Source organism: Syngnathus floridae, chromosome 5 (genome assembly GCF_059516105.1).
Source record: "Syngnathus floridae isolate MCC-2025c chromosome 5, RoL_Sflo_1.0, whole genome shotgun sequence".
In the NCBI taxonomy this organism is placed as follows: domain Eukaryota; kingdom Metazoa; phylum Chordata; class Actinopteri; order Syngnathiformes; family Syngnathidae; genus Syngnathus; species Syngnathus floridae.
Genome location: NC_142417.1, coordinates 4430312 through 4454286, shown reverse-complemented (window position 1 = coordinate 4454286; position 23975 = coordinate 4430312). Strand labels below are relative to the sequence as shown.

General features: G+C 44.3%; 3 protein-coding genes across 9 annotated transcripts; 1 reads left to right on the top strand and 2 right to left on the bottom strand.

Moving 5' to 3' along the window:
• Positions 1 to 148: 148 nt before the first annotated feature.
• Positions 149 to 11814, bottom strand: jak2b (Janus kinase 2b). 2 transcript variants are annotated; one of them, XM_088376530.1, is made up of 24 exons: positions 11262 to 11814; positions 9661 to 9921; positions 8875 to 8998; positions 8687 to 8804; positions 8087 to 8232; positions 6913 to 7234; positions 6674 to 6793; positions 6330 to 6487; positions 6131 to 6242; positions 5393 to 5579; positions 5199 to 5323; positions 4975 to 5109; positions 4220 to 4307; positions 3924 to 4051; positions 3246 to 3384; positions 2906 to 3057; positions 2561 to 2711; positions 2350 to 2486; positions 1943 to 2132; positions 1580 to 1704; positions 1337 to 1509; positions 1139 to 1256; positions 719 to 832; positions 149 to 644 (listed from the first exon to the last, which is right to left on the bottom strand). In XM_088376530.1, exons 2-24 carry the CDS (start codon positions 9905 to 9907, stop codon positions 543 to 545), a joined length of 3411 nt encoding a protein of 1136 aa, XP_088232656.1. In that variant the 5' UTR covers positions 9908 to 9921; positions 11262 to 11814; the 3' UTR covers positions 149 to 542. The 2 variants fall into 2 exon arrangements, with proteins under 2 accessions (XP_088232656.1, XP_088232657.1); XM_088376531.1 differs by having other exon boundaries at positions 6943 to 7234; positions 11262 to 11807.
• A 579-nt stretch (positions 11815 to 12393) lies between these two features.
• On the top strand, positions 12394 to 15014 carry grsf1 (G-rich RNA sequence binding factor 1). 3 transcript variants are annotated; one of them, XM_088377391.1, is made up of 11 exons: positions 12394 to 12522; positions 12635 to 12835; positions 13036 to 13177; positions 13303 to 13458; positions 13612 to 13746; positions 13818 to 13956; positions 14137 to 14258; positions 14416 to 14510; positions 14581 to 14716; positions 14792 to 14865; positions 14962 to 15014. In XM_088377391.1, the coding sequence occupies exons 2-10, from the start codon at positions 12641 to 12643 to the stop codon at positions 14842 to 14844; spliced, it is 1173 nt and encodes a 390-aa protein (XP_088233517.1). In that variant the 5' UTR covers positions 12394 to 12522; positions 12635 to 12640; the 3' UTR covers positions 14845 to 14865; positions 14962 to 15014. The 3 variants fall into 3 exon arrangements, with proteins under 3 accessions (XP_088233517.1, XP_088233518.1, XP_088233516.1); XM_088377392.1 differs by having other exon boundaries at positions 12458 to 12835; positions 14428 to 14510; XM_088377390.1 differs by having other exon boundaries at positions 12458 to 12835; positions 14792 to 15014.
• On the bottom strand, positions 13300 to 22188 carry rufy3 (RUN and FYVE domain containing 3). Of its 4 annotated transcripts, XM_088377389.1 has the most exons (21): positions 21657 to 22188; positions 20161 to 20412; positions 19686 to 19859; positions 19449 to 19566; positions 19265 to 19366; positions 19062 to 19185; positions 18841 to 18905; positions 18691 to 18756; positions 18529 to 18598; positions 18362 to 18454; positions 18204 to 18290; positions 17664 to 17831; positions 17501 to 17598; positions 16379 to 16498; positions 16218 to 16293; positions 16075 to 16151; positions 15961 to 15997; positions 15813 to 15890; positions 14889 to 15457; positions 13603 to 13924; positions 13300 to 13465 (listed from the first exon to the last, which is right to left on the bottom strand). In XM_088377389.1, exons 1-19 carry the CDS (start codon positions 21904 to 21906, stop codon positions 15311 to 15313), a joined length of 2202 nt encoding a protein of 733 aa, XP_088233515.1. In that variant the 5' UTR covers positions 21907 to 22188; the 3' UTR covers positions 13300 to 13465; positions 13603 to 13924; positions 14889 to 15310. The 4 variants fall into 4 exon arrangements, with proteins under 4 accessions (XP_088233515.1, XP_088233512.1, XP_088233514.1 ...); XM_088377386.1 differs by lacking the exon at positions 20161 to 20412 and having other exon boundaries at positions 21657 to 22183; XM_088377388.1 differs by lacking the exon at positions 21657 to 22188 and having other exon boundaries at positions 20161 to 20551.
• Positions 22189 to 23975: the final 1787 nt, after the last annotated feature.

The window sequence follows — 23975 nt, the reverse complement described above, 5'->3', positions numbered from 1 at the left end:
ATAAACAATGGTGAGTTTACTTCTCAAAACTTTCTCCTTGGGATGAACTAGCTTTTGTCTGAAGGTCATGTTTTAATGATAACCCTTAATATATTTACTCATTGAATTTTCACACTCGAGGCACGATGAAGTCACTTCTTCACTCAAATGACTTTTTGAAACAATACGGGGCTTTAACTTCCAGCTCCAGTATATTAGAATTAGAAAAAAAAAACAATCTGGACATATTTACACAAATATATACTGTCGGTGTATATACACATAGAAAATAGTCTTTTTTCCGAGGGTGGGGGGGTGGGGAAGGGCATGATGGTGACGACTAGCCCTGCTAGCGACTTTGGGTGGCTAACAAGCACACACACAAGCATCTCCATGTGACACAAAAAGTCTACCCACGTGTCTATAATACATTCGAAAATCTTTCAACAAAAGCAAAACGTGGGTTGGACGTGTTTTTCCCCACACACACAATACGGTAAGTGTCAAGTTGAAAAGAGAAGTCGCGGCACTTTGGGTGGTAATGGACTGGGCTGGGTGGGCGTTCAATCTGCGTCCCTGAGCAGGTCGATGCGCAGAGTGAGTTCATTGAAAGAAGGGCGCAGGCCCGAGTCGTTGTCCCAGCACTCCTCCATGATCTCATAAATCTGCAATGACACGACAATGACATCACTGCGCCACCAGGATCAAGTTTTCAAGATGTCACAAATGAAAAACAGACCTCGGCGGGACAGTGGACGGGCTGCGGTAACCTGCTGCCCGACTTGAGCAGCTCCATCAGGTGGTAGACGATTAGCTGGCCCTGCTTGTCGTTGCCCATCATGGACATGAAGATCTGACCAGGAGTATAAAAAAAAAAAAAAAGGTTCAAAACGGCGGACAAGTGAATGCTATGCTAACTGCTAAATCGCTAATCCTTTGGCTCGTTAGATTGTAATGTTTTTTTCGGATCACATCCACGTTCTACTTGTTCAAAGAGTGTCCAGTTACAGGGAAAAAGTTAAATAAATGTTGCAATTACATAAATATGTTATTTAAAGTATATGAGGGACAATTACATTACATTATTTGCAAATTATTCATAATTTAGCATTTCTCCTTTGTCCTCCATTTTCTTTATTTGCAGCGTGAGGTGGCTTACGGCCGGCGGGCTGCAGCTCTTCTCGCTGTGGGTGAAGAGCTCGTAAAGCACCACTCCGAAGCTCCACACGTCCGACGCCACGGAGAACCTGCTCTCCGTCAGCGACTCGGGGGCGTACCTGAAGAGAAGAGCGGGCGTCAGGACGTGTTTATTGAAAGGGAGTCCGTTGAGGAAGTGGGAATGGGGGGGATACCCTACCAAAAGATGGGGCTCTCTCCTGGCTCTTTGACCATGTAGTACTCCTTATCTTGAGGGAGAACTTTCGTCAGCCCGAAGTCGCCGATTTTCACCCGCTGCTCGCTTTCCACCAGAATGTTTCGTGTGGCCAAGTCGCGATGGATGTAGCGCTTGCCCGACAGGTATTCCATTCCCTGCACGAACACGACATTGGAAAGAAGCTCCCGACTAAAGAGTGGAAAAGCGGCAGCTAAGTGTAGGAACCTTGCAGATCTGGGAAGTGTAGTGCATTAGTTTCTTGTGGTCGATCCTCTCCTTGTTCTTCATGAGGTAGTCACGCAGGCTTCCGAAGGGAAGGTATTCCATGATGAGTCGCAGATTGCGTCGGCCTGACCAGGAAGAAAATCGACAAGTGAACTCAACTTTGACAAGTGAACTTTCTAGATTGTGGCCTTGGTGACCAAGTTATGCACATAGATTTTTGGACATGGCTTTTGATCCCGATAATTTTGTGGTCGTGAGTCTTGGTCAGGATGTTTTTGGTTATGAATATCAGTTGTGCATTTTTGGATGCGAGTTTTCTACTTTTTGTGGTCCCAAGTTAGTGAGTTTGGCTTGAAAGCGTACCCGCGCTGTAGCAGACGCCCTTATACTTGACGATGTTCTCGTGCTGCAGAGACTTGAGGATGTCGATCTCGCGCTCAAAGTCGCGGATGTGCTCCGCTGTGCTGTGCTGCAGCTTCTTCACGGCCACCACTTCGCCTGTGTTGTCCTGCAGCGGGTCGTAGCGGCACATCTCCACGCTGCCGAAGTTGCCCTGAGATACATCGATAAACCATCGTGTCAAGATAAAGAACAGCAGACAAACGGTCATGTGTTTTGGGACGTTTGTTGTAGTCCTAAGAAATAGTTTTTTTTTGTGACGAGTTGTTATAGTCAAGTTCTTCGTCAAAATCTCAATTTTTGACAAAGTAAAAAAAAAGGTTTTTGGAAATGACACAACTCATTCATTCGACATGGCTGAGCTCTGGTACCTTTCCAAGCTGTTGTAAGAATATGAGGTGTCTCTCTTCAAACTGGGCCGGCTCCTGGTTTTCGACGCCTCCCGTTGTCCAGCCGGAAGCAGTCGTCCGGTTGGGAAGGATGTCGCTGTCCACGATCAACTCGTAGTCTGGACGCGAGGACAAATGAAGGTTGCGTGTCATTCCTGACAGTAATGAGAACATCTTGAGCGGGTCAACCAACCTGGTGTAAAAAGGCTGTTCAGGTCCCGGATGATGGCGCGAAACGTCGGCCGGTACGTCGGCTCGTAGTCCGTGCAGTTGCTAATCAGATTGGCTAGCTCGGTCCATTTGGGCGCGGGAAGCTGGTGGTGGTCCTCGTAGAACAGGCATTTCTGGAGCGTTGGGGAAAAGGATGCTTAAAGGCACAATTTCGGTCATGATTTTTGGTAAGTGTCATGGTTCTTTGTCAGGTTTCTTTCGTCACGTGCTTGGGTCAAATGTATGTGGGTTGCGGTTTTTGGACTTGGGGTGATACCGATGAGTGTTGGTAACGTCATTTGGTCCATGCAATTCCTTCAAGCTTCACCTTGGAGTCATCTAGCGCCCCTAGTGGCCTCTCTCCGCCACTGCAAAGTTCCCAAAGCGTGACCCCGTAGCTCCACTTGTCAGCCGCCAGGCTCAGGTTGGCAGGGTCGTCAATGCACTCGGGGGGCACCCACGGGATCCTCTCGATCAAAACTGTACGCAAACAAAAGCACAGACAAATAAATACCTGGTCCGGTCCGGTCAAATAAATACATTTGGCCGAGTAAAATGAATTGGAATGCCATGAATCCTTTACAGCCCCCCAAGAAAGCGCCCCACATGTTGGTCATGTCTGGATTTAAAAAAAAAAAATGTGTAAGAAGCGGCAGCTGCAGACTCACTGTCTTTAGGTAGGACAGTGATGCTGATACCAGGGTCACTCAGCTTGATGAAGGGCGGGTTGCCGGCCCGGCGGTCTTCCTCTCGTATCAGCAGGACATTTTTGGCGCACACGTTTCCGTGGACCAGGTGCTTCTCTTCCTGCGCATTGGGCAGAAAAATGGGATGAGCCATTTGATGATATGCATCAGCGAGATTTTATTGAGCTACAGCTACAGACATTAGACTCACCAGTGCAATTGAATGATGTTTTGAAATATGTTTTTTGGTCATGCTTTTTGAACTATGTTTTGGTTATGTTTTTTTGGCTTTGTGTCATTAGTCATGGTCTTTGGTCATGCATCTTAATTAAATTTTTGTAGTCATGACTTTCAGTCATGACTTTTGTTCATGGTTTTGGACATTTGTGTCAGTCCTGCCATGATTTTTTGTAGTGTATTTTGTGTGCAGTAATTTATGCTTGTTAGTATGACTATTATCTGCCAATATGTGTTCAAATATCTGTGGCTTTTAAAACTACAATTACCGATGCTAATCATTAGCATGTTAAGCTAAGATGACTTTTTCAAAATTGCAATTAAGTGACTTTGCGAATAATGGCTGAACATTATGTGGTTTATTTGGCAGAATTTACTGACTGCATTCTTTTTTTTTTACACTCAGCCTTAAAGTTTACATACCAGGAAATTCATGGCCCAGGCCAGCTGTTTGGCCACTTCCAGCTTCCACAGAATGTTCAGCGAGTTCTTCTTCTTCTTCAAGTAGGTGTCAAGGGAGCCAAACTTTACATACTCCTGTACCATGATGTCTGTAGAGAGACAATATCAGCCACTCACTAAAATTGAACAAATGGCACCTTTACACTACACACACAAAAGCGTGCTCTACTCTTAAATAAGAAATACAGTGCTTTAGTTCAGATAAATCATTTATTGTAGCTTACAAGTGAGCATGTGTGTGTGTGGTGTTGACTTACTCTCCTCGCCGCACACGCATACACCGTAATTGAGAACCAAGTGCTTGTGGGAGAGCTGGCTCATCATGCTGGCCGCTTCAAAGAAAGACTGCCAGGAAAAAAAGAAGAAAAAAAAAGGAGAGGGGGAGTCAAAACACTGGAGATGACCATGACGATAAGAAAAAAGGACACAAGTGGAACTAATGCGCACTTCCTTTTGACATGAGAATAAATGAGGGGGCTTACCCCCACCTCCAAAACAAGATCCCTTACACGGCAGAAATCCATTAAAACGCCTTGCGGAAACTGAGAATATTATTCAGTCAATAACAAGGAATAGAAAAAGTAGTTGCAATTGCCAAATTGTGACCACGATTGAGCGGAAAGGTCCAATTTGATATAGCGTTTAATATTGATATATTTAAAGAGCGAGCGGTAGAAAAGACAAAAAACACACAAATATGCACTACCCCATCCACCACTAGGTGTCAGTGTTGAATGTTGACAAAGTGTGTAAAATGTTATGGAGATAATCCATTTTCATTTGTATAGCGCTTTCACAACAGCTTCTGCTGTTTTTAACAGGGCTGCGTGAGTAACTAATAGAAAAATATATTTTTTAAGGGGTACATCAATTTATAGTCAAGTCTATTTGATTTAATATATAAAAATTTGAATTATGTGCTATGATGCTTCTTTTTATTGATGGATAAAAAAAAGTTTATTTGGGGGGGTTATTTGGGATTTTTTTTTTTAGATGTATCGCCAACTCCTACCTCTGAGTAGTTCCTGTGGGCCTGGTCCAAGACTTTCATGACTACTTCAGTTTGGTGCACAAGTCCGTAGTCTCCGAGCTCCTTGCGCACGCCTTTGAATATCTTGGTAAACGTCCCTCGGCCAAGGCTCTCCAGCTGAGGAATGTCAAACATAAAAAAACAAGTGTCATACGCATATAAATAAATAAATGAAAATATAGAAATAAAAAAACAAACAAACATACAAACTCCAAATCTTCTTTCTTGATAGTGTGAAAGACCATCTGACTGACATGGGGTTGATGCAGTGACGGTGAGGGAGGCACGTCAGATGCTTTGTTTCTCCGGCACACCAGCAGACAGGACTTTTCTAATGAAATTAAAAAAAAGTATTTTGGCCACCAAAAATATTTCCAGCACAGGGCATGGCACGACTTACCTTTAGGTTTAGGAGCGCAGCACTTGCTGAACTGGAAAATGAAGCTATCGGAGCGCACCGCTTCCTTTTGGTAGCAGTTCAGAAGATCTTTCAGGCTGCTGAAGTTCCTTTTGGTTCCGGTGAGGTTGAACTCGCCACAGGACGATCGGGTTATCTGGCAGTGTTTGTATTCCACTGAGTCATACACCTGGGAGGGGGCACAAACAAAAGGAACGAATAAATAAAAAAGTTTTGTTTGTTTGTTATTTTTAAATAAGGGGTCTATATCACAAATTTTCACCTATTGCTTATGTTCACATTATTTAGGTTTTTGTCAAGTCCATCAGCGAGAGGGCACGTACTCCTCGGACTGCTCGCCAACCAAACAATCATTCACGCTAAATGCCAGACGATGAAGAGACAGTTATAAAAGACCAAAAAAAACAAAAAATAAAATATCTATTCATGTGACTAATCAACAATGGATGAGTGAAAATGTTCAATTGGAAGGAAGGAAGCCGATCAAAAGTATTGAAGGAAGCCAACAACCCGGAAAAAAATCCACAGAATCACGTGGAGAACATTTTGGCGATAAGATCTGCATTTTTTGTTAGGTTCTTTGTGGCACGAGTGAGAGAACGACTGGCTTTGCCAACAGCTGCTATTCTGGGTCCGGAATTTATGCTTAAAGCGTTCTGGACAGAAAACTAGTTAGCCAATTCAGAAATTAAGACAATTTGCTTTTGTTTTTTTGCATACCTCAACAGGGAACGTCAGAAAGTACTTGTTGAAGTCCTTCGGGCTGCACCTTAAAATGTACAAGGCGTGCTTGTTGGCCGATCTCTGAAGCCGGTTAATGGCAAACTCCATCCTACGAGGAGAGACACGGTCCCTTTGTCGGGGATCACAAACAGAAATCGGTAGCCTCAAATGCAAACCCTCCTTTCCGATCACTTACGAGACCGGGCCATGGCAGTGGCAGGCGATGGCCTCCACCAGCCTAGGGGGCGCTACTTCTTTGCAAAGGTAGTGATGTGCGTCCGCGGTGAGCCGATAGTGGCCATCGATCAGGGACACAAAGGAGAGCGCTTCAGACAAACTGGGGAACTCCAACTCCTGGAAAGCAGAGAAACTAGAAAGTTTCAAATCAACAAAATCAACTTTGTGCATATTTTTTTTTCTCTGTTCTGTCAGTAATTAGCATCGTATTAGCAAGTTTACAAAAAAACACAGAGCGAAGTTCCTTTTAGTGTCAATTCTAAATGACGTGTCCCTGTTAGAAGATATCAAAATCAGTGTTACCAGGTTCTTGCCATCCTGCTTGTTGATGATGACCAGGCGGCTCTCAGAGGCAGTTTCCTTGTTGGCCTGTTTGACGCTAATATCAACAACTTCCGGAAAGTCGCACAGCGTCTGCAGCTCCTGGGGTGAGGAGAACAACAACAACAACAAAAAAAAACACATGCAAGTTGAGAGGTAACGAAGATACCACCAGAATGGTGCTGGACAAATAATGTAAAACATCCATCAAGTGAATCTACCTTCAAATAGCGCAGAGATGTGGCACCAACCTGGTCGGGATCTTTCAGCTTCTCCCGGCACCACTGGATGCCGCTGTCAGCGGCCACCAGTAAGACGAGCTGGCCGCCGGATGCCTCGCGGACTTGGAAGGTCTCAGTGTAGAAGGCCTTCTCCAGCGACTCCATGCTGATGAGGTACTTCAGCTTGAGGTCCCGCGCGGTGGTGTGGAACTGGCTGAACTGCTGGACAAAGCGCTTGAAGCGGAAGCGGATGCGTTTGCGTGTCAGGAAGCTGCAGTCCTCGATCTGGGCACGCATGTCTTTGGGCAGGAACGACTTGTAGCTGCGTGCACAGACAAAGATGGATGGAAACTACCATGGCTTCACAAAATACATCTTTGTTCTTCGTTCGGGCCCACATGATCATCAAATAACTGCTCAATTTATTATGATATAATTTTGAGTTGGGCGAGTAGCAATACCAGCACTTGCAACTGCATACAGAAAAATCATGAAACAAGCATGGATTTTGTTATCTAAAAAAAAACATTTTTCAGAAAAATGAGCACATTTCGAACTTGTTTTATTGCCGAGTCGACAATATCATATAATGATCCAATGAACTGCAAACACAGGAAATGAGGAACTTTTTAAAAATGTTTAATCTATTAAATAATTCGTTAGTTAAACAGAATCATTGCGTTATGAATCATGATGATTACGAGGAATAAAATTAACTGCGTGTCTATGTCATTGTTTTATTAAAATTAAATATTTTTAAAATACATTTTGACTTCCTCTGCTAATGACCTAAAAAGAAGCCAGTCCACGGTTGCCATGGTACCAGCAAGCGCCGACCTTAGAGCCAGGAGCTATTTTAAGATGCAATTATCACATAGGTTGATGAACCGATCTGCTGATAACAAACATGAAACCCACACTTTAAAGTTATAAAAAATAATAATAATAATAATAAAGACAAAGTAAAAATGTAAAATAGTTTGTAGAATAAAAAATGCAAATAATGGATAATAAAAAGCTTATCTAGCTGGCTAAATTAATCAAATAAAAACAATCTAAAACTTGAAAATGAAAGCAACAAACTCGCTTGATAATGTGAATACGGCTCACTGAACGAAAGTCGCGATATTGTTGTTTTCAACACGAGACGTGAGAAGGTGGACGAAGCGGCTACCTCGTAGTGCGGTAGACGTCCAGCGGCGACACCTCTTTCTCGTTGGCGGTCCGCGTCATGTCCAGCACGGCCATACCCAAGCACTCCTCCTGGGTCTCGTGAGAGCTGGAAAGCTTGACCAAGCCACTGATGAAATCGTTTCTCCACTAGAGGGATTGGCGGGGATGAACAGACTTTGTCAGTATTGCCAGAAACAGAAATGAGAAATCTTTTCTACCCAAAGCGGATGGTGATGTCCTCCGGACGTTTCGTATTTAAAAAAAAAAAAAACTTGGACGACAATGGAGACGAAACAAATAGATGGATTTTCTTCCAAGTATCTATATTTCAGGGTCAGTAGGTCTGCAGACTGCAGGGGCATCTCCTGTGTTTGAGCTAGCCAAAGATTTTCAATAATTTTTACTTTTGGGTTCTGGCTGGGCCATTGCAAAACCTTCTGCGCTGAATAAAGCAAGTTTTTTTTTTCTTTTGTAGATTTGTGAACTGTTCCACGTTTGACATGAGTCCCATGCATTGAAAAACGGACACCCCATGAGCCGACTAAGCCCACAACAATTCACATTGGCAAAAGCACCCATACTGTAGAAGCAACACACTCACCTGATAAAAGAGGTATGACATCACACAATCATCCAGAATGGGACTTTCTGATCCCTTTGCAACGCCGTATCGATAAGCCCGGGACGCCCCACCGCTGTACCAGCCAGGGTAGTAGTACCTGCCGCCGACACGCGATGTGACTTGACGCGTTTGAAACATCAGCCTGCAAAATGATCACCCGACGCTACCTTATTCGAAAAAACACATCTTCCGAGGCCGACTCGTCCAGATGGAAAATATGGCTGGGGCAGAACCACAAGCGGTCTCGCTCCCTGAAGAGGCCAAAGAGGCTGAAGTAGACAGGCGCTACGCCTGCGGACACACAAACGAAAGCAAATGTAAATAAAAGCATGTTACATAAAATAATAGCAAAAAATACCTGCTGTTAGTAGACGGGACATAAAAATCCAGTTTGGCTTAAACCAAGCACACCATTGAGTGGTCAGCAAAGAATTAAGTCAGCGATACATCTTCTTGGATTTGATCACTGCGAGCAGTTGATTTGAGGACTGAACGGCTCAGTGGGGACTTTTACGAGTCACTTTTGTGAGCAAAGTACACAGCATTGCATCGGAGGGCTACACGTAATAAAAGCTGTTTTTGGTGCCAACACAAGTCAGCGCAAGGCCAATAAATTTGCCCTTGAATGTCAACAGTGTTTGTTCTATCATCAGACGCTCAAGATTCGATTACGGCAACATGCTGGTGAGATCGAGCTGCGCTGAACACCGAACGCCGTCTTTTAATCTTTCATTTTAGTGATCCCGTGGGTACAAAAGTGATTGATCAAACTCGGCACTAAAGTGGAAGATGAAGGCCGGTGATCTTCAAACATTTTTTTTAATGTGGTCTAACTGTGAAGTAGTTTTTCCCCTGAGTTTGCCGTTTGCTTTTTTTTGCATTTTAGAATTTGAATTCGATTGTTGATCCCAAGTAAAAAAAAAAAATAGAAAGAAATAGAAAAAAATACTCACTGCATGCTTTGGCAGCATCGATGCACAGCTCCTCGGCCACGTAATCGCCGGCCGGGTAGCTCAGGAATTTGCAGTCGGACTCTCCCCGGATGCTGTGATAGAAGCGAAGCCTCAGAACAGCGGGGTCAGCGGGCTCGGTGCCGCCGGCCGGGTTCCTGTCCGGACACTGTCGATGGGCGCTTCCGTTCCGGTGCTGCACTGTGGGGCACGTGTCCGGCGTCGCGTCCATGGCTTGCTGAGAGACCATCGGCAACGTGCCACCTGCAACAAAAAAAAGGTAATCGAAATTGAAATTACATTGAAAGCGGCAGACTTCCCTGAGTCTTTGCAGGAATGTCTTCTTGAGATTGTTTTGTTTGTCTGACACTGAGTGCTGAATTGGAACAAATAAATAAATAAAAATAAATATAAATAAAAACACCAAGGCTATTGAAGTGACTGAATTTGATACATTTCCATTACTAATGCTTGAGTCCTACACTTCTAATAAAACTCAGCTCAGTCACTTTTGGCAGTGTTTTTTTTTTCCCACTGCAAGATAAATTCATCCTGTCAGAGTTTATGAAAATGTGAACATTCACAGAATGTTACTATCGGCAGTTTGAAGGGAGAGCCCTGCTTTAAGCAATTAACGCAATCTTTTACTCACAGGAAATCAATTTTGTCGACCTCAGCAAAAATAACCCGAAAAAACCCAAACACCACTTAGATTGCAATGTTTCAGCCCTCTCAAACAAGTGCACGCAACCAAGTGCTTAATAATACCTTCAAAATACCCATCCATGTATTTTCTAGATTATTTCTCCTCATTAGGGTGCAGCCATTCTAATCTTTGAGGGGAAAAAAAAAAAAAAAATATTCAAGGCAGGATCGTTGATGCAATTTGCTCCGACTGTTGGATCCGAACAAGTGGTGATAAAACAAGAATATGATGTTTGTAAATTTGGTTAAATTTTGAGAAAGAATAAAATTCCTATCAACACCTATGTTACAATTATTTAAAGTACACATTAGTTTTTGGGGCCACTCTATGTATCATGCGTATGCATTAGGGCTTTCGAAGTTAAAGCATGAACTTTCTTCGAAGTGTGATTCATTTGACACATTTATTTACTTCCTATAGGCAATTTTACTTTCAGTTTTACTTGATTGACGCTTGTTGGTTTCACTGGGCGTCTATTACACGAGCATTGCGGGACGGCCCGGTTTCGGTCCCCGCGTAAGGCGGGGGTCCACTGCATAGATATTTGGGATGTGAGAGGTAGCGGGATTCGAACCCCGAACCCGAGAACTGTGAGGCAGAAGTACAAAACACTTATTCACCCTGTTGCCTAGTTTCATAACACTGTTTTCAAAATGTTCAAGTGTGTAACTGGTAACAAATGAAATGGAGGGGTTTAAATAAGCTTAAACAGGTAACCTTCGGAAGTAGGCAAACACGCACGCACACGTCTCCTCCCACCGCAATGGTTGGATGATACGTGACGTCACAGCGAAATAACCTTTTTATCCGGGGTGACAAGTTTAGCAGCTTATATGGGTAATATGGTGTTTAAATAGTCGAGCTGCAAATGATTTGTGACGGGAGGTCAAACACTTACTTCGCAAGATGAGCAGCCAGCGGTGCAGCTAGCCAGCTAGCTCAGTGCTAGCTCCCCCGTAGGCCACCAGCAGTCAGGACGACTTTGACAGCTCACGCTTGTCTTTACAAATTTGAAATGGATAAGTCAGCCAAACAGCCCCCTCTTACTCCATTTCCCTTCCGCGTTGCTTCTAAACTGGCCGCTTTTGGGACTCCAAACACGGCCAGTTCCCCATTTTCTCCCCCCACCCCCCCACCGCACCCGTACACTCCCCCCACGATGAGCAACTTTATCCCTTTGGTCTTATCTCGTCAACATAACTTTAAAACTAACACAAGTTCCCGTGCCCTAAATGGAAGAAAGAGCCCCCCGGTTCACCCATTATATTGCAGCTACGACTGTGTGAGTCGAGTCGCGGTGTTCCATTGAGCTAAATCGGGAAAACTTATCCACTTGTTGCGCTGCAGTGCTAAGCGTGGACGAGCTAGCTGGGAAGCGGCACTGGACCCGTCAACAAGCGACCTCTCCCACCGCTCCGTGCGGTGCGTTCAGGGACAGCGGAAATCACCCAATCACCCCATCACAGTACCTTTTCCTTAAAAAAAATAATAAAAATAAACAAAAAGTTCATATTTTATATGTGGATGTTATGGTTTTAGTAGTTTACTTTAGCTCTTATATTTGTGCTACCTTATTAGGACGCAGGATGGCACAAGTGCAAGAACACAAATATAAAAAGCAGAAGAGAAAATGAATGGGTGGGCAGACAGATGAATAGAGAAGTTGGACTTTGTGTTGTTATTGTCAACCCATTTAACTGAGTTTTAACCATCAAAGTCTACGAATTATTGAGGACTTGTGCATCCAGCCATCAATTAATCATGTGAAGTTAATACGCATTTCAATAACGAATTTGGCTTTTTGTCAAAGCATCCGAACCTCTAGTTGGCGGTGTGCTCGTGAGATGTTCTTGTTTCTCACCGGATGTAGTATTTATAACGGAAGTTGAGCGGAAATGTTTGATAATAATACACATTCACAATAAAAGTATTTATGTTTATTAATGACCCGTCAAATAAAGGATGTTAAATACAGTGGATTATGTCATAATAATAATTTAATTAGAAGACGAATAAATCAATAACAGCTAAGTATACAAGTTAAGCCTTTTTAATAATTCAGAAATGTGTCTTATTCTGAATACGTGACCGGATATCTATTATTTTACACCGGCGAACCCCGCAACTTCTACCCACCGTCCTTGACAAGCTTGACCCACGTGAGCAAATAAAGCGTCATAATTCCAGTTTTTCATTTCATAAATGCGATATGCGTATACTTTCAAGTAACATATAGTACTTGACTTGGTTTCGAACTCGATCTGAATCTAGGCGAGCATGAGTGCTTGCACCAGATCAGTGTTGACGTTTCTCCAGCGTTGTGCGGCGCTGAGCCACCAGACGACCAGGTGTGCTCGTATTCCACGGCCCACTTGGACTTCCACGACCCGGACAGCGGCCTCTTTTCGGGGCTCGTGTCCTCTCCAGTGCATCGCCGTCGTGAGGACCACCCAACGTCGCCTGTGCAGCAAGGTAGCGTTACCTCGTACAGGGGCGTATTTAATCATTTGGGGTGGGTCCAAGGGCATCACGTGAGTGTCCATTCATGGGCCTACAAACCTTTTCCACTTTTACGTAAAAACAGGAGTTGAATCATGATAATTGTACATGTGTACAGAGTTTGAGTGCCTGTCCCACTGTTCACTATTTTCTACATCCTCCTTGACTTCCAGGCACCGTGTGAGGATGAATATCCTCCCCTTCCAGCCTACGAGACCGACACGGCACCCGCGAAGAGGAAAGAGCTGTACATCGTGCAAGTGATAGGCCTTCCGTGGTCATGCACTACCCAGGACATTGTCCACTTCTTTTCAGGTAAGAGCAAAAAAATACAGATCTGAATCAGGGGTTTTCCAGGCCCAAACCAAGGCAGAGGTGGCTTTGTTGTTATCATAAGTGTGTTGTGGAAGAAAAAATCTTCGTCACAATTGTGTCTCCAGAGTGTCGTATCCGCGACGGGACGTCAGGCGTGCACCTGACTGTGGACTACCAGGGTAGGCCGTCGGGACGTGCCTTTGTGGAGCTGGAGCATGAGGAGGATGTGAGCAAAGCGCTGGAGAAGCACCGGCAGTACCTCGGACCTCGCTATGTGGAAGGTTTGAGCTAGAAAAAAAACAACCCTTCCACACTCACTACACTTGACATTTTCAATGTTGTGGCCTCCTTAAAGCTGCAGATATCCTGATTAAAATACTCAACTAACCATAGTGCAAGTGTAGCTAATAAAATGGTCCACTCACCCTTCCTAGTGTATGAGGTAACAAACAACGATGCCGAGGACATCCTGAAGAAAGCGTTGTTGTTTCCCACCGACACCCGGGTGGTTCGGCTCCGAGGTCTCCCCTTCACCTGCACCGAGGACGACATTGTGCACTTCTTTACTGGTACGGTGTACCTATTCCAGTGTAGCTGTTGCTAGTAGGTAAGTATGTAAAAATGCGTTTGTGTGTTTCAGGTTTGGACATTTTGGAGAAAGGCATCACCATGGTAATGAATAGCAGAGGGAGAAGGACGGGGGAGGCTTTTGTGTGGTTCTCCTCGCAGCAAGCGGCTGATGAAGCGCTGCAAAGAGACAGAGAGCTCATAGGGAACAGGTCAGACATTCCAAGCGAACCCTCGTGATGTTAGGTGATGCGTACGTGTCTGCTCAGCTCGTTGTGGCAACATGTGGTATTGCAAAAACTTCACTTCAACATCTCTGTCTCTCTATATCTATCTAGCTCTCAAACACATCACTTATTTTCCTTTTTTTTCCCCCCCTCTTCCTGTGACAGATACATTGAAGTGTTTCCCAGTTGCAGTCAAGAGATTCATTCAAAATGGCGGCATTCTTCAGAAATCGCAAACGAAACATCCAGGAGCAGGGTCAGACCCGCACTCGCACCTGACAACCCCGGTAAAAAAAAATAAAAAATCAAGTTCTTTTGTTAAACAAGACAGTTCATCACTTTATCCTTATATTTAATTTTAAAAAACAGAATTATGGTCTAATTTAATATAAATGTTTATCCATCGATCCTAAAATGTCAGAGTTGTGCTAAATTTTTTCTGAGCCGCTGCATCAGGCCCTGCTAAACTGTCCAACGTGTCACATCACGTCCACTTGAGAGGACTTCCCTTCCAGGCCTCTGGAGAGGATCTTGTAAAGGTAAACATTATGAACGGACCACACGGCTTACTTGTGACAATTGTAAAAAGTTGATCGGGTTGTGCTACAGTTCTTCGCCCCGGTGGCGGTGTCCAGGATCCGCCTGGACCTGGGACCTAACGGCAGGCCGAGCGGCGAGGCCGACGTTTACTTCGCCAGCCACTGTGACGCCGTGGCAGCAATGTCCAAAGACAGAATGTACATAGGTGAAGATTCACGCACTTGAAAGCGGCAGATATTTCTTTCCTTTGATTTTTGCAGCTCAACATTTTGGTTTTTAGGTGGAAGATACATTGAGCTGTTCCTCAATTCTGTGCCTGATAACGAAAGGTGAAAAGAAGCGCTTCTAAACCAGGTAAACAGATTTTGCTTCATTACCTTTTTTTAGATTTGCTATTTTCCTCTTGAGGCTAACGTTTCCAATGTTTTTTGTCTTTCTGCTGACACACAGATGTTCTTTATTCAAGTATGGCATCAAACAATAAACCATTCCCGGTTTCATCACATGCGTGTCACTAGCTTCTTTTAAGTCCTCAAAGCTTTCAGTCTTGTCTTATCGACAACCGGGCAAAATGTCCTCATGACACCTAATGGCACCATCTTGTGTTTCCCCGCTACTTGGCAGATTTAAGATATATTTTAATATATATTTTTTTAAGTCTACTTGAAGTATATGGTAGATCTGAAACATTTCACGGGGGTTGCCTGCAGGTGTCCATTATGAGGAGATCTTAGGAGTGTTAAAAAGTGCATGTTGCAGTTCCAGTTGTAGCACAGCGTTCACGTTTTTTTTTTTTTTTTTACGCTGGCGACGTGGAAGCGTACTGCTGCAGTAAATGCGCGTAGCAGGCGGAGCACACAACCTCGGGCAAGATGGACGACGGTAGCGGTAGCTCGTTGGCCACGCAGCGCTCGCAGAACACGCCGCCGCAGTTCTTGCACTGTTTCTGAAAAAAACACAAAATGGCGTTGGCAGAGAAGATTGTGTTTTTTTTTGTTTTATATATATATATGCAACCCCAGACTCAGCTCTGCTACCTATCCCAAAAATGCATCTCAAAGGAACTATTTTGGAGTTGTCTTTTTGCCAATATCCTTTCTACTTTGCTGCCATCTTGTGGCCATAACAGGCAAATACAAATATGGGGGGTATAATTTGGGGGATGTGGTTCCTTTTTTTCCACATATAAATAAAACAAATTTGGAAATTAACTTTCAGCAAGACACTTTAATTTTTTTAAAAAATAGGAAGATCTATGTGTTATGACCCCCGACCCCCCGTACAGATTATCACGCTGGTACCTTTGTTTTGAGGAGTGAGTCTTTCAGCTCGCACATGCTGCACACAGAAGCTTCACTGATGTCCACAAAGGGCTCATCCTGGACATGAACATATATACAACATCCATTTGCAGTAAATTTGCATATATAACAAAAAAAGCAAACTTACCTCCTCATTGTCATCATCATCAGACGGGCAGAAGGACCTTGAGAAGATACAAATGTATAAGATATAGATTGAAACACACTTTAAAACGACGAAAATGTTGTTGGGAGTACACACAAGCTGGAGTTTGGGCTGCTTTTGTCCTCTGCTGTCACTCTGACGTCCTTCCTCACTGCCGGAGATCCCGATTGAGGCTGCAACACCAAAGCCTCGTCAGTAGACAAACAAATGCGAGACGGCTTATATGAGCGCGAGTATACTTGAGGGACTTTCTCGCGCTGCGTGCTGCCCAGATGGTGGTCTTGCTCCCTCCTTTGCTCCGCCTCCAGGTTGGACCTGGTGGAAAGCAGAAAAGTCCTCAGTTCACCAAGCAACTGTGTTTCTTATTTTTTGGACAGACCGTATTGTTTTGGGGGGGTACCTGTGTTTCCGGAGCTGCTCCAGCTCCACCTCCAGGCTCTCGATCTTGTCCCCAAACTCGCGCTTGAAGAGGCGGTTGGCCTCTAGCACCGCGTCCTTTTCCCGCTCAGCCTGTTTGCATCTGATTTATTTTTTTGGGGGGGTAAATGATGATGGAGGGATGTAAAACAACTTTAAAATAAAATCAACTGAAAAGGAAGGCAGTGAATGAAGAATGCCGAAGAGCCGACAAATGAAGAGAATGAAGAAGGTGGGACTGAGAAAATAAAGCTGAATCCTTCAGTTTAAAAGTATGTATCTTTTTAAGTTATATTTATTTATTATTATTGTTTATTTTTCTGCACAGTCCTTTTATTTTGTAGATTTTTTCTAATGATTTCCCAATTTTTACAGCTTTTTAAAGAATTTTTCTTGTTGGCTTTTTTGTGTTTTTTCTGTATGATTTTATTTCATTTCAGCAGGGGTGTGTAGACATTAGGTATCCACTGTATATGTTTATTTTCATTCATTTTTTGTACTTGAAGAATTTCAATCCTTTATCATACTTGGCTGATTAAAATAAATAAATAAATAATGTCTTCAGCCTTGAGACAATAAGCCAACTCACAAGAAGGCGAGTGTGCCGGGAAGTCGGTTGGTATTTGTACGATTGTTTTATTAGCCTAATGGTTACAAGGACAAATGTCGACATACAGTACAGCTCTAAAATCCAGAAATGAATTGTCTTTCTCCCACGTGACCGCTTCTTTGGACCACCCACTCATGAGCAGGTGTGACAAGAAGCACGTGGGAGAACACAAGGATTTCCTTAAAGATGCATTGAGTCCGCTTTACTCGAAGCCGATGGAAAGAAAAAAAAAAAGGGGGAGCTCCCTAGTTTGGTTATTTGGCATTTTGGCGGGGCTACTGCTGCAGCTGCAGGAGCTTCTCAGCGGTGGAGTTGAGGTTCCTGGCCTGCTGCACCAAATGTTTCTCGCTAACCGCACCGTTCAAAATGAAGGAAATCACAAAAAAAGTGAGGCGAGAAAATGAGAAGGGGTGGTGAAGGGAAACAACAGGAGAGTTTTGAAGCAATAGGTTTGGAGGCGGCGGCCATGATTCGGTGCAGTTGGGAAACGCTTACCTGCTCTCCAGCTGTTTGATGGTGCCTGACATCTGGCAAATTTTTTCCTCCAGACGGGCCACGGCGTCACTCTTCTGCTTGGAGCTGGCGTCGGCGCTCTGAGGAGGCCAGTTGGGTTAAGGGGGAACAATTTGCTAAGCAGTAAAGCTAAACAGCGGCGTACTTGTGACTTGTGGCTGAGCTGCTGGTTGATGACGCGCAGGTCGTCCAGCTGCTGCCGCAGCTCCACCAGCGCGTCCTGCTTCTCGCATACGTCCTTCTCCAGCATCTTCATGGACAGTTCCATCTCCTGCTTCATGCCGATCTGCACCTCCAGCTCCTTCTCCACGTCCTGCAGTCAAATTTGAAATATACGTGCGCGTTCATTTAGCTGATGTTTATCAGCCAATTATCGAATCCCATAATTCCCATCCCAAGTAAACTTTTCTAGAACAATATTTGTGCTAATTCCTAACCCGATTTCATACAATTTGTCAAATATTTTAATAATATTTATGAATTATTCCAGGCTCGACATAATTACTTTTCGCAAAATAAACGAATTACCCATCTATCCGAGAAGATCTAATGGATGGAAAGAATAAACAACTTTTGGATGACCCACGTTAAACAAAATGAGTCAATCCAAATGGCTTCTTGTTCACGTAAATGCTCGGTTGGCCGCATGAAAGAACCGAAGAATCTTCTAGAGGCGAAAACTCACCAGTCGAAGGAGCGTCTCCTCTTTGAGTTGCTTGCGCGTTTCGCCCAGCGCCGGACCGTCGGCTGTTGCAGAGTCGCTTCTCAGTGCCTGAAAATGCCAGGGAAAGACTTCAACTCCAAACAAACGAGACACAAAAGTAACCGAAGGCGACGGCTCACCTTCCTGTTGGACTCCAGATGATAGGAGCTCTCCTCTTTCACCCGCTCAACATCCTCTTGTAGTGTGATGATCCTGTTGTTGGCCACTGCCAGCTGAGCAGAAGAAAATGCCATGAGGGGGACATTCGAGGACAAAATGACAAATTGTCAAGAACAGTTAGGGGTACCTCTTCTGTGAGCTTGGTGTTGGACTTCTCCAACGCGTCCACTTTGGCTTGGAGGTTATTTACGGAAGCACTACACACACACACAAGACACAACATGAGCTTTATTATTTATTCTCTCTTTTTTTTTTTTTTTTAAATGAGGATATCACTGGTGTGACAAACCTCAAGTGTCTGTTGAGCTCCTCCACATAATTCTTCTGATCGAGTATGGCGGTGATCTGACCGTCACTGATACAAATCAAGATCAACATTTTTTTTTTCTTCCCCAGGGGATCCTTGAGGTTGAATACGTCAGAAAGCAGCCACACTCACCCTTCTGCACTCTTGCTGCTGTGGCCGCCGTCTTTTAGGTACATTGAGAAATCGATGACTCCAACCTGCGGAGAAAATGGAAGAATCGCTGAGAAGCTAGCAAGATGGTTACGTAGATAGCTAGATGAAAAAAGGAAAACAAGCTACTTCATGCCAGGCTAATGCTCTGGGTTCATTCCAGGACACTCGGCCACTGTGAAGGTTGCTGAAAGTGGACCAACCTGGGAGTCCAGGTCTTCTCCTTTCATGCACAGGTTGGCGTCAATGACGTTGAGCCCGACGAGCAATCCGGCGATGACGGCTCCCTCCTCCTCCATCATCAGAGCGTTGGGCTCGTAGAATTCACTGCACACGTAAAGAAAATGCTTTTGGGTTGACAACAAGTTTGAGGATAAAACGAAAAAATGCGAAGCTGGTCCTGAACCTCAGCAGGTCCTTCCTGTTGATGATGGTTTTCATGTAGTCGGACAGCTTCTTCTGCATCAGGGCAAGTCTTAACCAAGCGCGGCCTCTTCCGAGCGGCGTCCTGTCACAGTCGTAAAACAAGTCTCGGCATTTCAGATCAGCAAAAGCAACTTTTGAGACAGCTTGGCTGAATTTGAACTGACTTGAGTCCAGGCAGGTCTTTGACACTGGCGGTGATCTCCCCGGCCTCGGGCGTCAGCTTCTCCACCAGCTCCAAGGCACCCCAGAATGATTTATTCTGGCCCAGAAAGGTCTTCTTGGCTGAGGGAGCAAAGACGACAACATCAGCAAGAATGAATGAGTCTAAATCAGCTCATTGGAGATAGAACCACTCATTGAGGAGCTCCAGAAGGCGTGCGAGCGAGCGTCGCTGAGGTTACTTTTCAGGCCGTGCTTAAGGCAGTGCTCCATGACCACGAAAAACTGCTGCAGAGGCGCGTAGTCCGAGTCCAGCGTGCGTCCCAGGTTGAGCGCCGACTCGATCAGACCTTTGATGCTGAGCTTGGCCATGTTCATCAGGTTGAGCCTCTCGATGGTGATGGGGTCCTTGGGATCTACACGACACACAACGTGAAGCCACTGACAAAAGCCGCTACAGCAAAAAAATCAAAAAGTCGTTTTACTCTTTTAGTTTTATTACGTTTGAGTCATGAGAACGCTTGACACAGCTTCTATTGACGACAGAGATTTATTATGGATTAATGAAGGCGTGGCCAGAGACGAGGAAAGAGCGAGTCGGCAACGAGCCGCTCATCTTCAACTGCGGCGTCATGGCCATTTTTTTAACGTTGCCCAAAAACATCAACGTACATATCCTGCGGCGTCACATCCATGGACACGCCATCCCAATCCTACCTTCATGGGCCGGCTCGGGGTCCGGCGTGAGGGAGATGTCATTGAGCTCACGCAGGCACAGCCACTCGCCGTCCACCGACACGCGGAAGTTACACAGATAGATGGTCTCCCGGGCGGCCTGCGTGATCTTGTCAGTGGTGGGCGTCGGCGTCTCGCTCTGTGGCGTCAAATCCGACATGATGGCGGGTGGTGGCGGTGATGATGACTCGGCAAAAAAAAAAAAAACACCTAACAAGCGGTTGTGCTTGTTGCCTCGAAATTCCCAATGAGGGGACAAAAAGGATGTCTGGAGCAGGTCTCTCTCTCCTCCTCCTTGTGACTGACGGAGACGCTGCGCTTCCTCACTCCTCCACCCCTTCCCTCCCTTTTCTTCCCTTTTGTGCAGGCGATGGATTTAAAGGGGCAAAAAAAACAATCACCCACCACCCTCCTCTGGAGTCTGATTGGGGGCTGGTGGTGGCTGGATGCACACTGGGTGTTGACCAAGATGGCCGACCGCTGTGGCGGAGGAGGGCCGGGTAGCAGTCAGAGCTGCGTCACGTGAGCAGATGGTGCAAGAGAGAGATTGAGAGAGCGAGAGAAAGGGGGGAAGGGAGGATGGTGGTCCCCAGAGAGGCCAACTAAATGCTAATGATGTTCGTGAACAGCATGAGTTCCCCTTTTTGGGACATCTAATAAACAACCAATCAGCAGCAATGAGGCCAAAAACGATAAGATAAACCGAACGTGACGGCATACCAATTTTCACCAGATTAAAATAGTGTTCACGATTGGAAATTCACCCATTTGCTTACTTTTTAATAAATCATCGGAAAAGCTTACCTGTTCTCTCTTTTTGTAACACGGCACAAGATGGTGCCAAAGCCCTGTCTAGTAGAAAAGTAGTAGCAGCGTCCCTATTAGGGCTGCAACAATTATCAGACTCCTCCATGCAAAAAAAAACTATATTGTGATAATTTAGTACGAAAGGCATACGCAGCCTTACTATGGCGCCATATCGTTATCATTACCATTATTACAGTAGTTATGATTATGAATACATCCTGCTCTATGCTAATTCCCTTATTTAAACAAATCTGTTGTTATTGTTAAAGTTATCAAAAATAATATCAAAGACTTAAAAACACAATAAAATGTAGATTATGTACTTTAATTAGGCAAAAGGTTTAAAAACAAAAACTGACCAACAGGAAGTCTGACACGTGATTGGGTCACGTGATTCAACAAAGTTGTTGACGTTAGCATGTAGCTTGATTAGCAGTGACATATTCTTCATTTCATTATCTTATCTTTATAATGACGTGCAAAAAAGTAAGTAGTTTGGTATATTTAATATATATTTAATCAAACGTTAGCTTATTTGGTTGGCTACCAGATAGCTAGTTAGCATATGTCAGACAGTCTCGTGACAGCCATGAACAATCTCATCAATTAATCCAACTTGCAAAAAAAGTGTTTTACTATAAAATGGCTACCTGCATTACCATAGTACTCACTTTTCTGCTTCGATTCGACCCTCTCGATGTGGAAGTCATACTTGGGGGACAGCGAGGACCCACCACCCTTGCCGATCCTCACGTTGGCGGAGCTCAAAGCTTCCTTGAAATAAATCACCGAGGTGGGCGACAGTGTCTCGTCCGGGCTGTCGTCGCAGTGGCGGTGCCCGTTCTCATCCGAGGAACCGCGGAACCCGGAGGCGGGTGAGCGCGGTGGAAGCGCCGCCGTGGGCAAATCCCTGTCGGCCATCCCCGTGAATGAGCAACCCCGCCCGGTCAAACTCACTTCATGTGATCAGTGGTAATGTAGCTAGGTGCTGGTTAGCTTAGGTCCCACATGAACATAGCTACATTCAGCCCGCTGATACCACACCAAAATCGTTCGCGACTACGTCCAGACTAAGTGTCACCCTCTTGGATGGTAAAACAACCGCACACTTTTTTTGCTAATCCGATGCTAATTTGGCGCGTCATCCGATGACGCCAGCAGTGATTGCATCCAGAGTAAGATGCGTCACTACTATGTTCGATTCCTGAACCAAATGGATGGAAATTCCTGTGTGGCACTGGTGCTGCGCTTTTCGAGTGGAGTAAGTGGTAGATTCTTAAATTGGCAATTAAGATATACAGTCTGGAGGGTGGTGGGATTACTAGGTGAAACTGGCCCGGCGGGGGGCTAAGATTTAAAACTTTCTAGGATACACTACAGACGCAGTTTTTCAGGAAGGAGAATTTTCCGCGGATCCGCGGATTTCCGTGTTTTTTCCCATCGAAAGTATTTTCGTGAATCGTGTAAATCCGTTGAGAAAATTATTTTTTTTTATATATGGGGGGGGGGGGGGAGCGGACAACGTTAACCTCGGCGACTTTCGCGGGCATTCCCCCCCCCCCGCCGCTACTTTTCCGTTTTTTTCTTCTTCACATTTTGCGTCTCACTATGTCAATATTAGATATTTCAGGGAATCTAGAATGCTGTTTATGGGAACAATTTCCTCGGAGCGTGGCGAAAGCCAGCACAGTCAGCTGTCCAAATGTAACGTAAACAGACATTCCCCAAAACAAAGCCGACGCACATTCCCCTCAAGGCCCTCTCTTCTAGGAGACACCACGTGGATAATATTGAAGACCTTTGAAAAGGTATTGAAAATAAAGCCGTCACGGTAAACTTTGAATGCAGTTCATCCCTGAATGTTATTGTCTGTCTTCTGCTCCTCTTCCCAAATGTCCTGCATGGCGCTGCATCTGTTTTGCGTTACACACTTATGTATGTGGGATGATCCCCCGCCAATGCTAATTTGTCTGACTTGTATGTCATGCCGATGTTATAATATACAATATTATGTGTTGTGAATAAAAACATTACATTTGTAGTGGTGGAAAATGCAAAGTGATGAGAAGCACTTTTGCCGAGCGCTCATATCGAGTAAGGTTTCTTTGGCGTATGAACAAAACCAATTAAAACCTGATAAACTTAGTACATTGAAGCCCTCTATCGCGGTTATCGTTCTGCTCACAAAATTCTAAGAAATCATTTTTTTTTTTAACATTATAACTAGTTATGGGAAAATGAAGCTTCAAATTTGCTTCATGAAGCAGTTGTATCCTTTTACCCAAATGAACAGAGAGTCTGTTTCGGCTTGAAGCAACACAAGTGTCCACTGATGGTTTTAGAGTAACTGGATTTATCTAGGTGTGGATTAATGAGTGAAGACATTCCTCTTCTGCTCGTTCTAATGAGCAGGAAGCAGTTTTGTTACTGGTTTACTTATCATAAGTCATTACAGATCAAGAGCAACATTTTACCCACTTCACCACAGCTTTCAGTGTCGTGGGAGGAGAAGCCAATCCTAGCTGACTTTTGTTTGCCATTGCACTTATAAACAACACACATTTGCATTATTAGATATATATATTTTCTGTATTTCTATTTAGATTATAACATGCATCTTTTTTGAATGCCAGGGTATGGATAGTGGGAAGAGAAGCTGCAGCTGAGATTTGAAAAAAAAAACTCACAATAGTGAGGCATATATGCTAACCATTAGTACAATGTTCTGGCCAGGCACATGATCAGACGATAAAATGTACTATTGATAGTAAATGTTGTACTTAAAACAGACTTTGAATTTGTATGCATGTGACATGGTTAAATTATTATTCTTTGCTTTGTGTATGAGCAGATTAGCCTTTAAAAATAACCCAGAAAGCTAAAAAATGGAAATTATGAAGCTGTAATAGTTGTCAAAAATTATACGTTGAAGATGCATGCTGTAGTCTCCCACAACGGTACACCAGCAGATGGCGCTGTAAACTGAAACA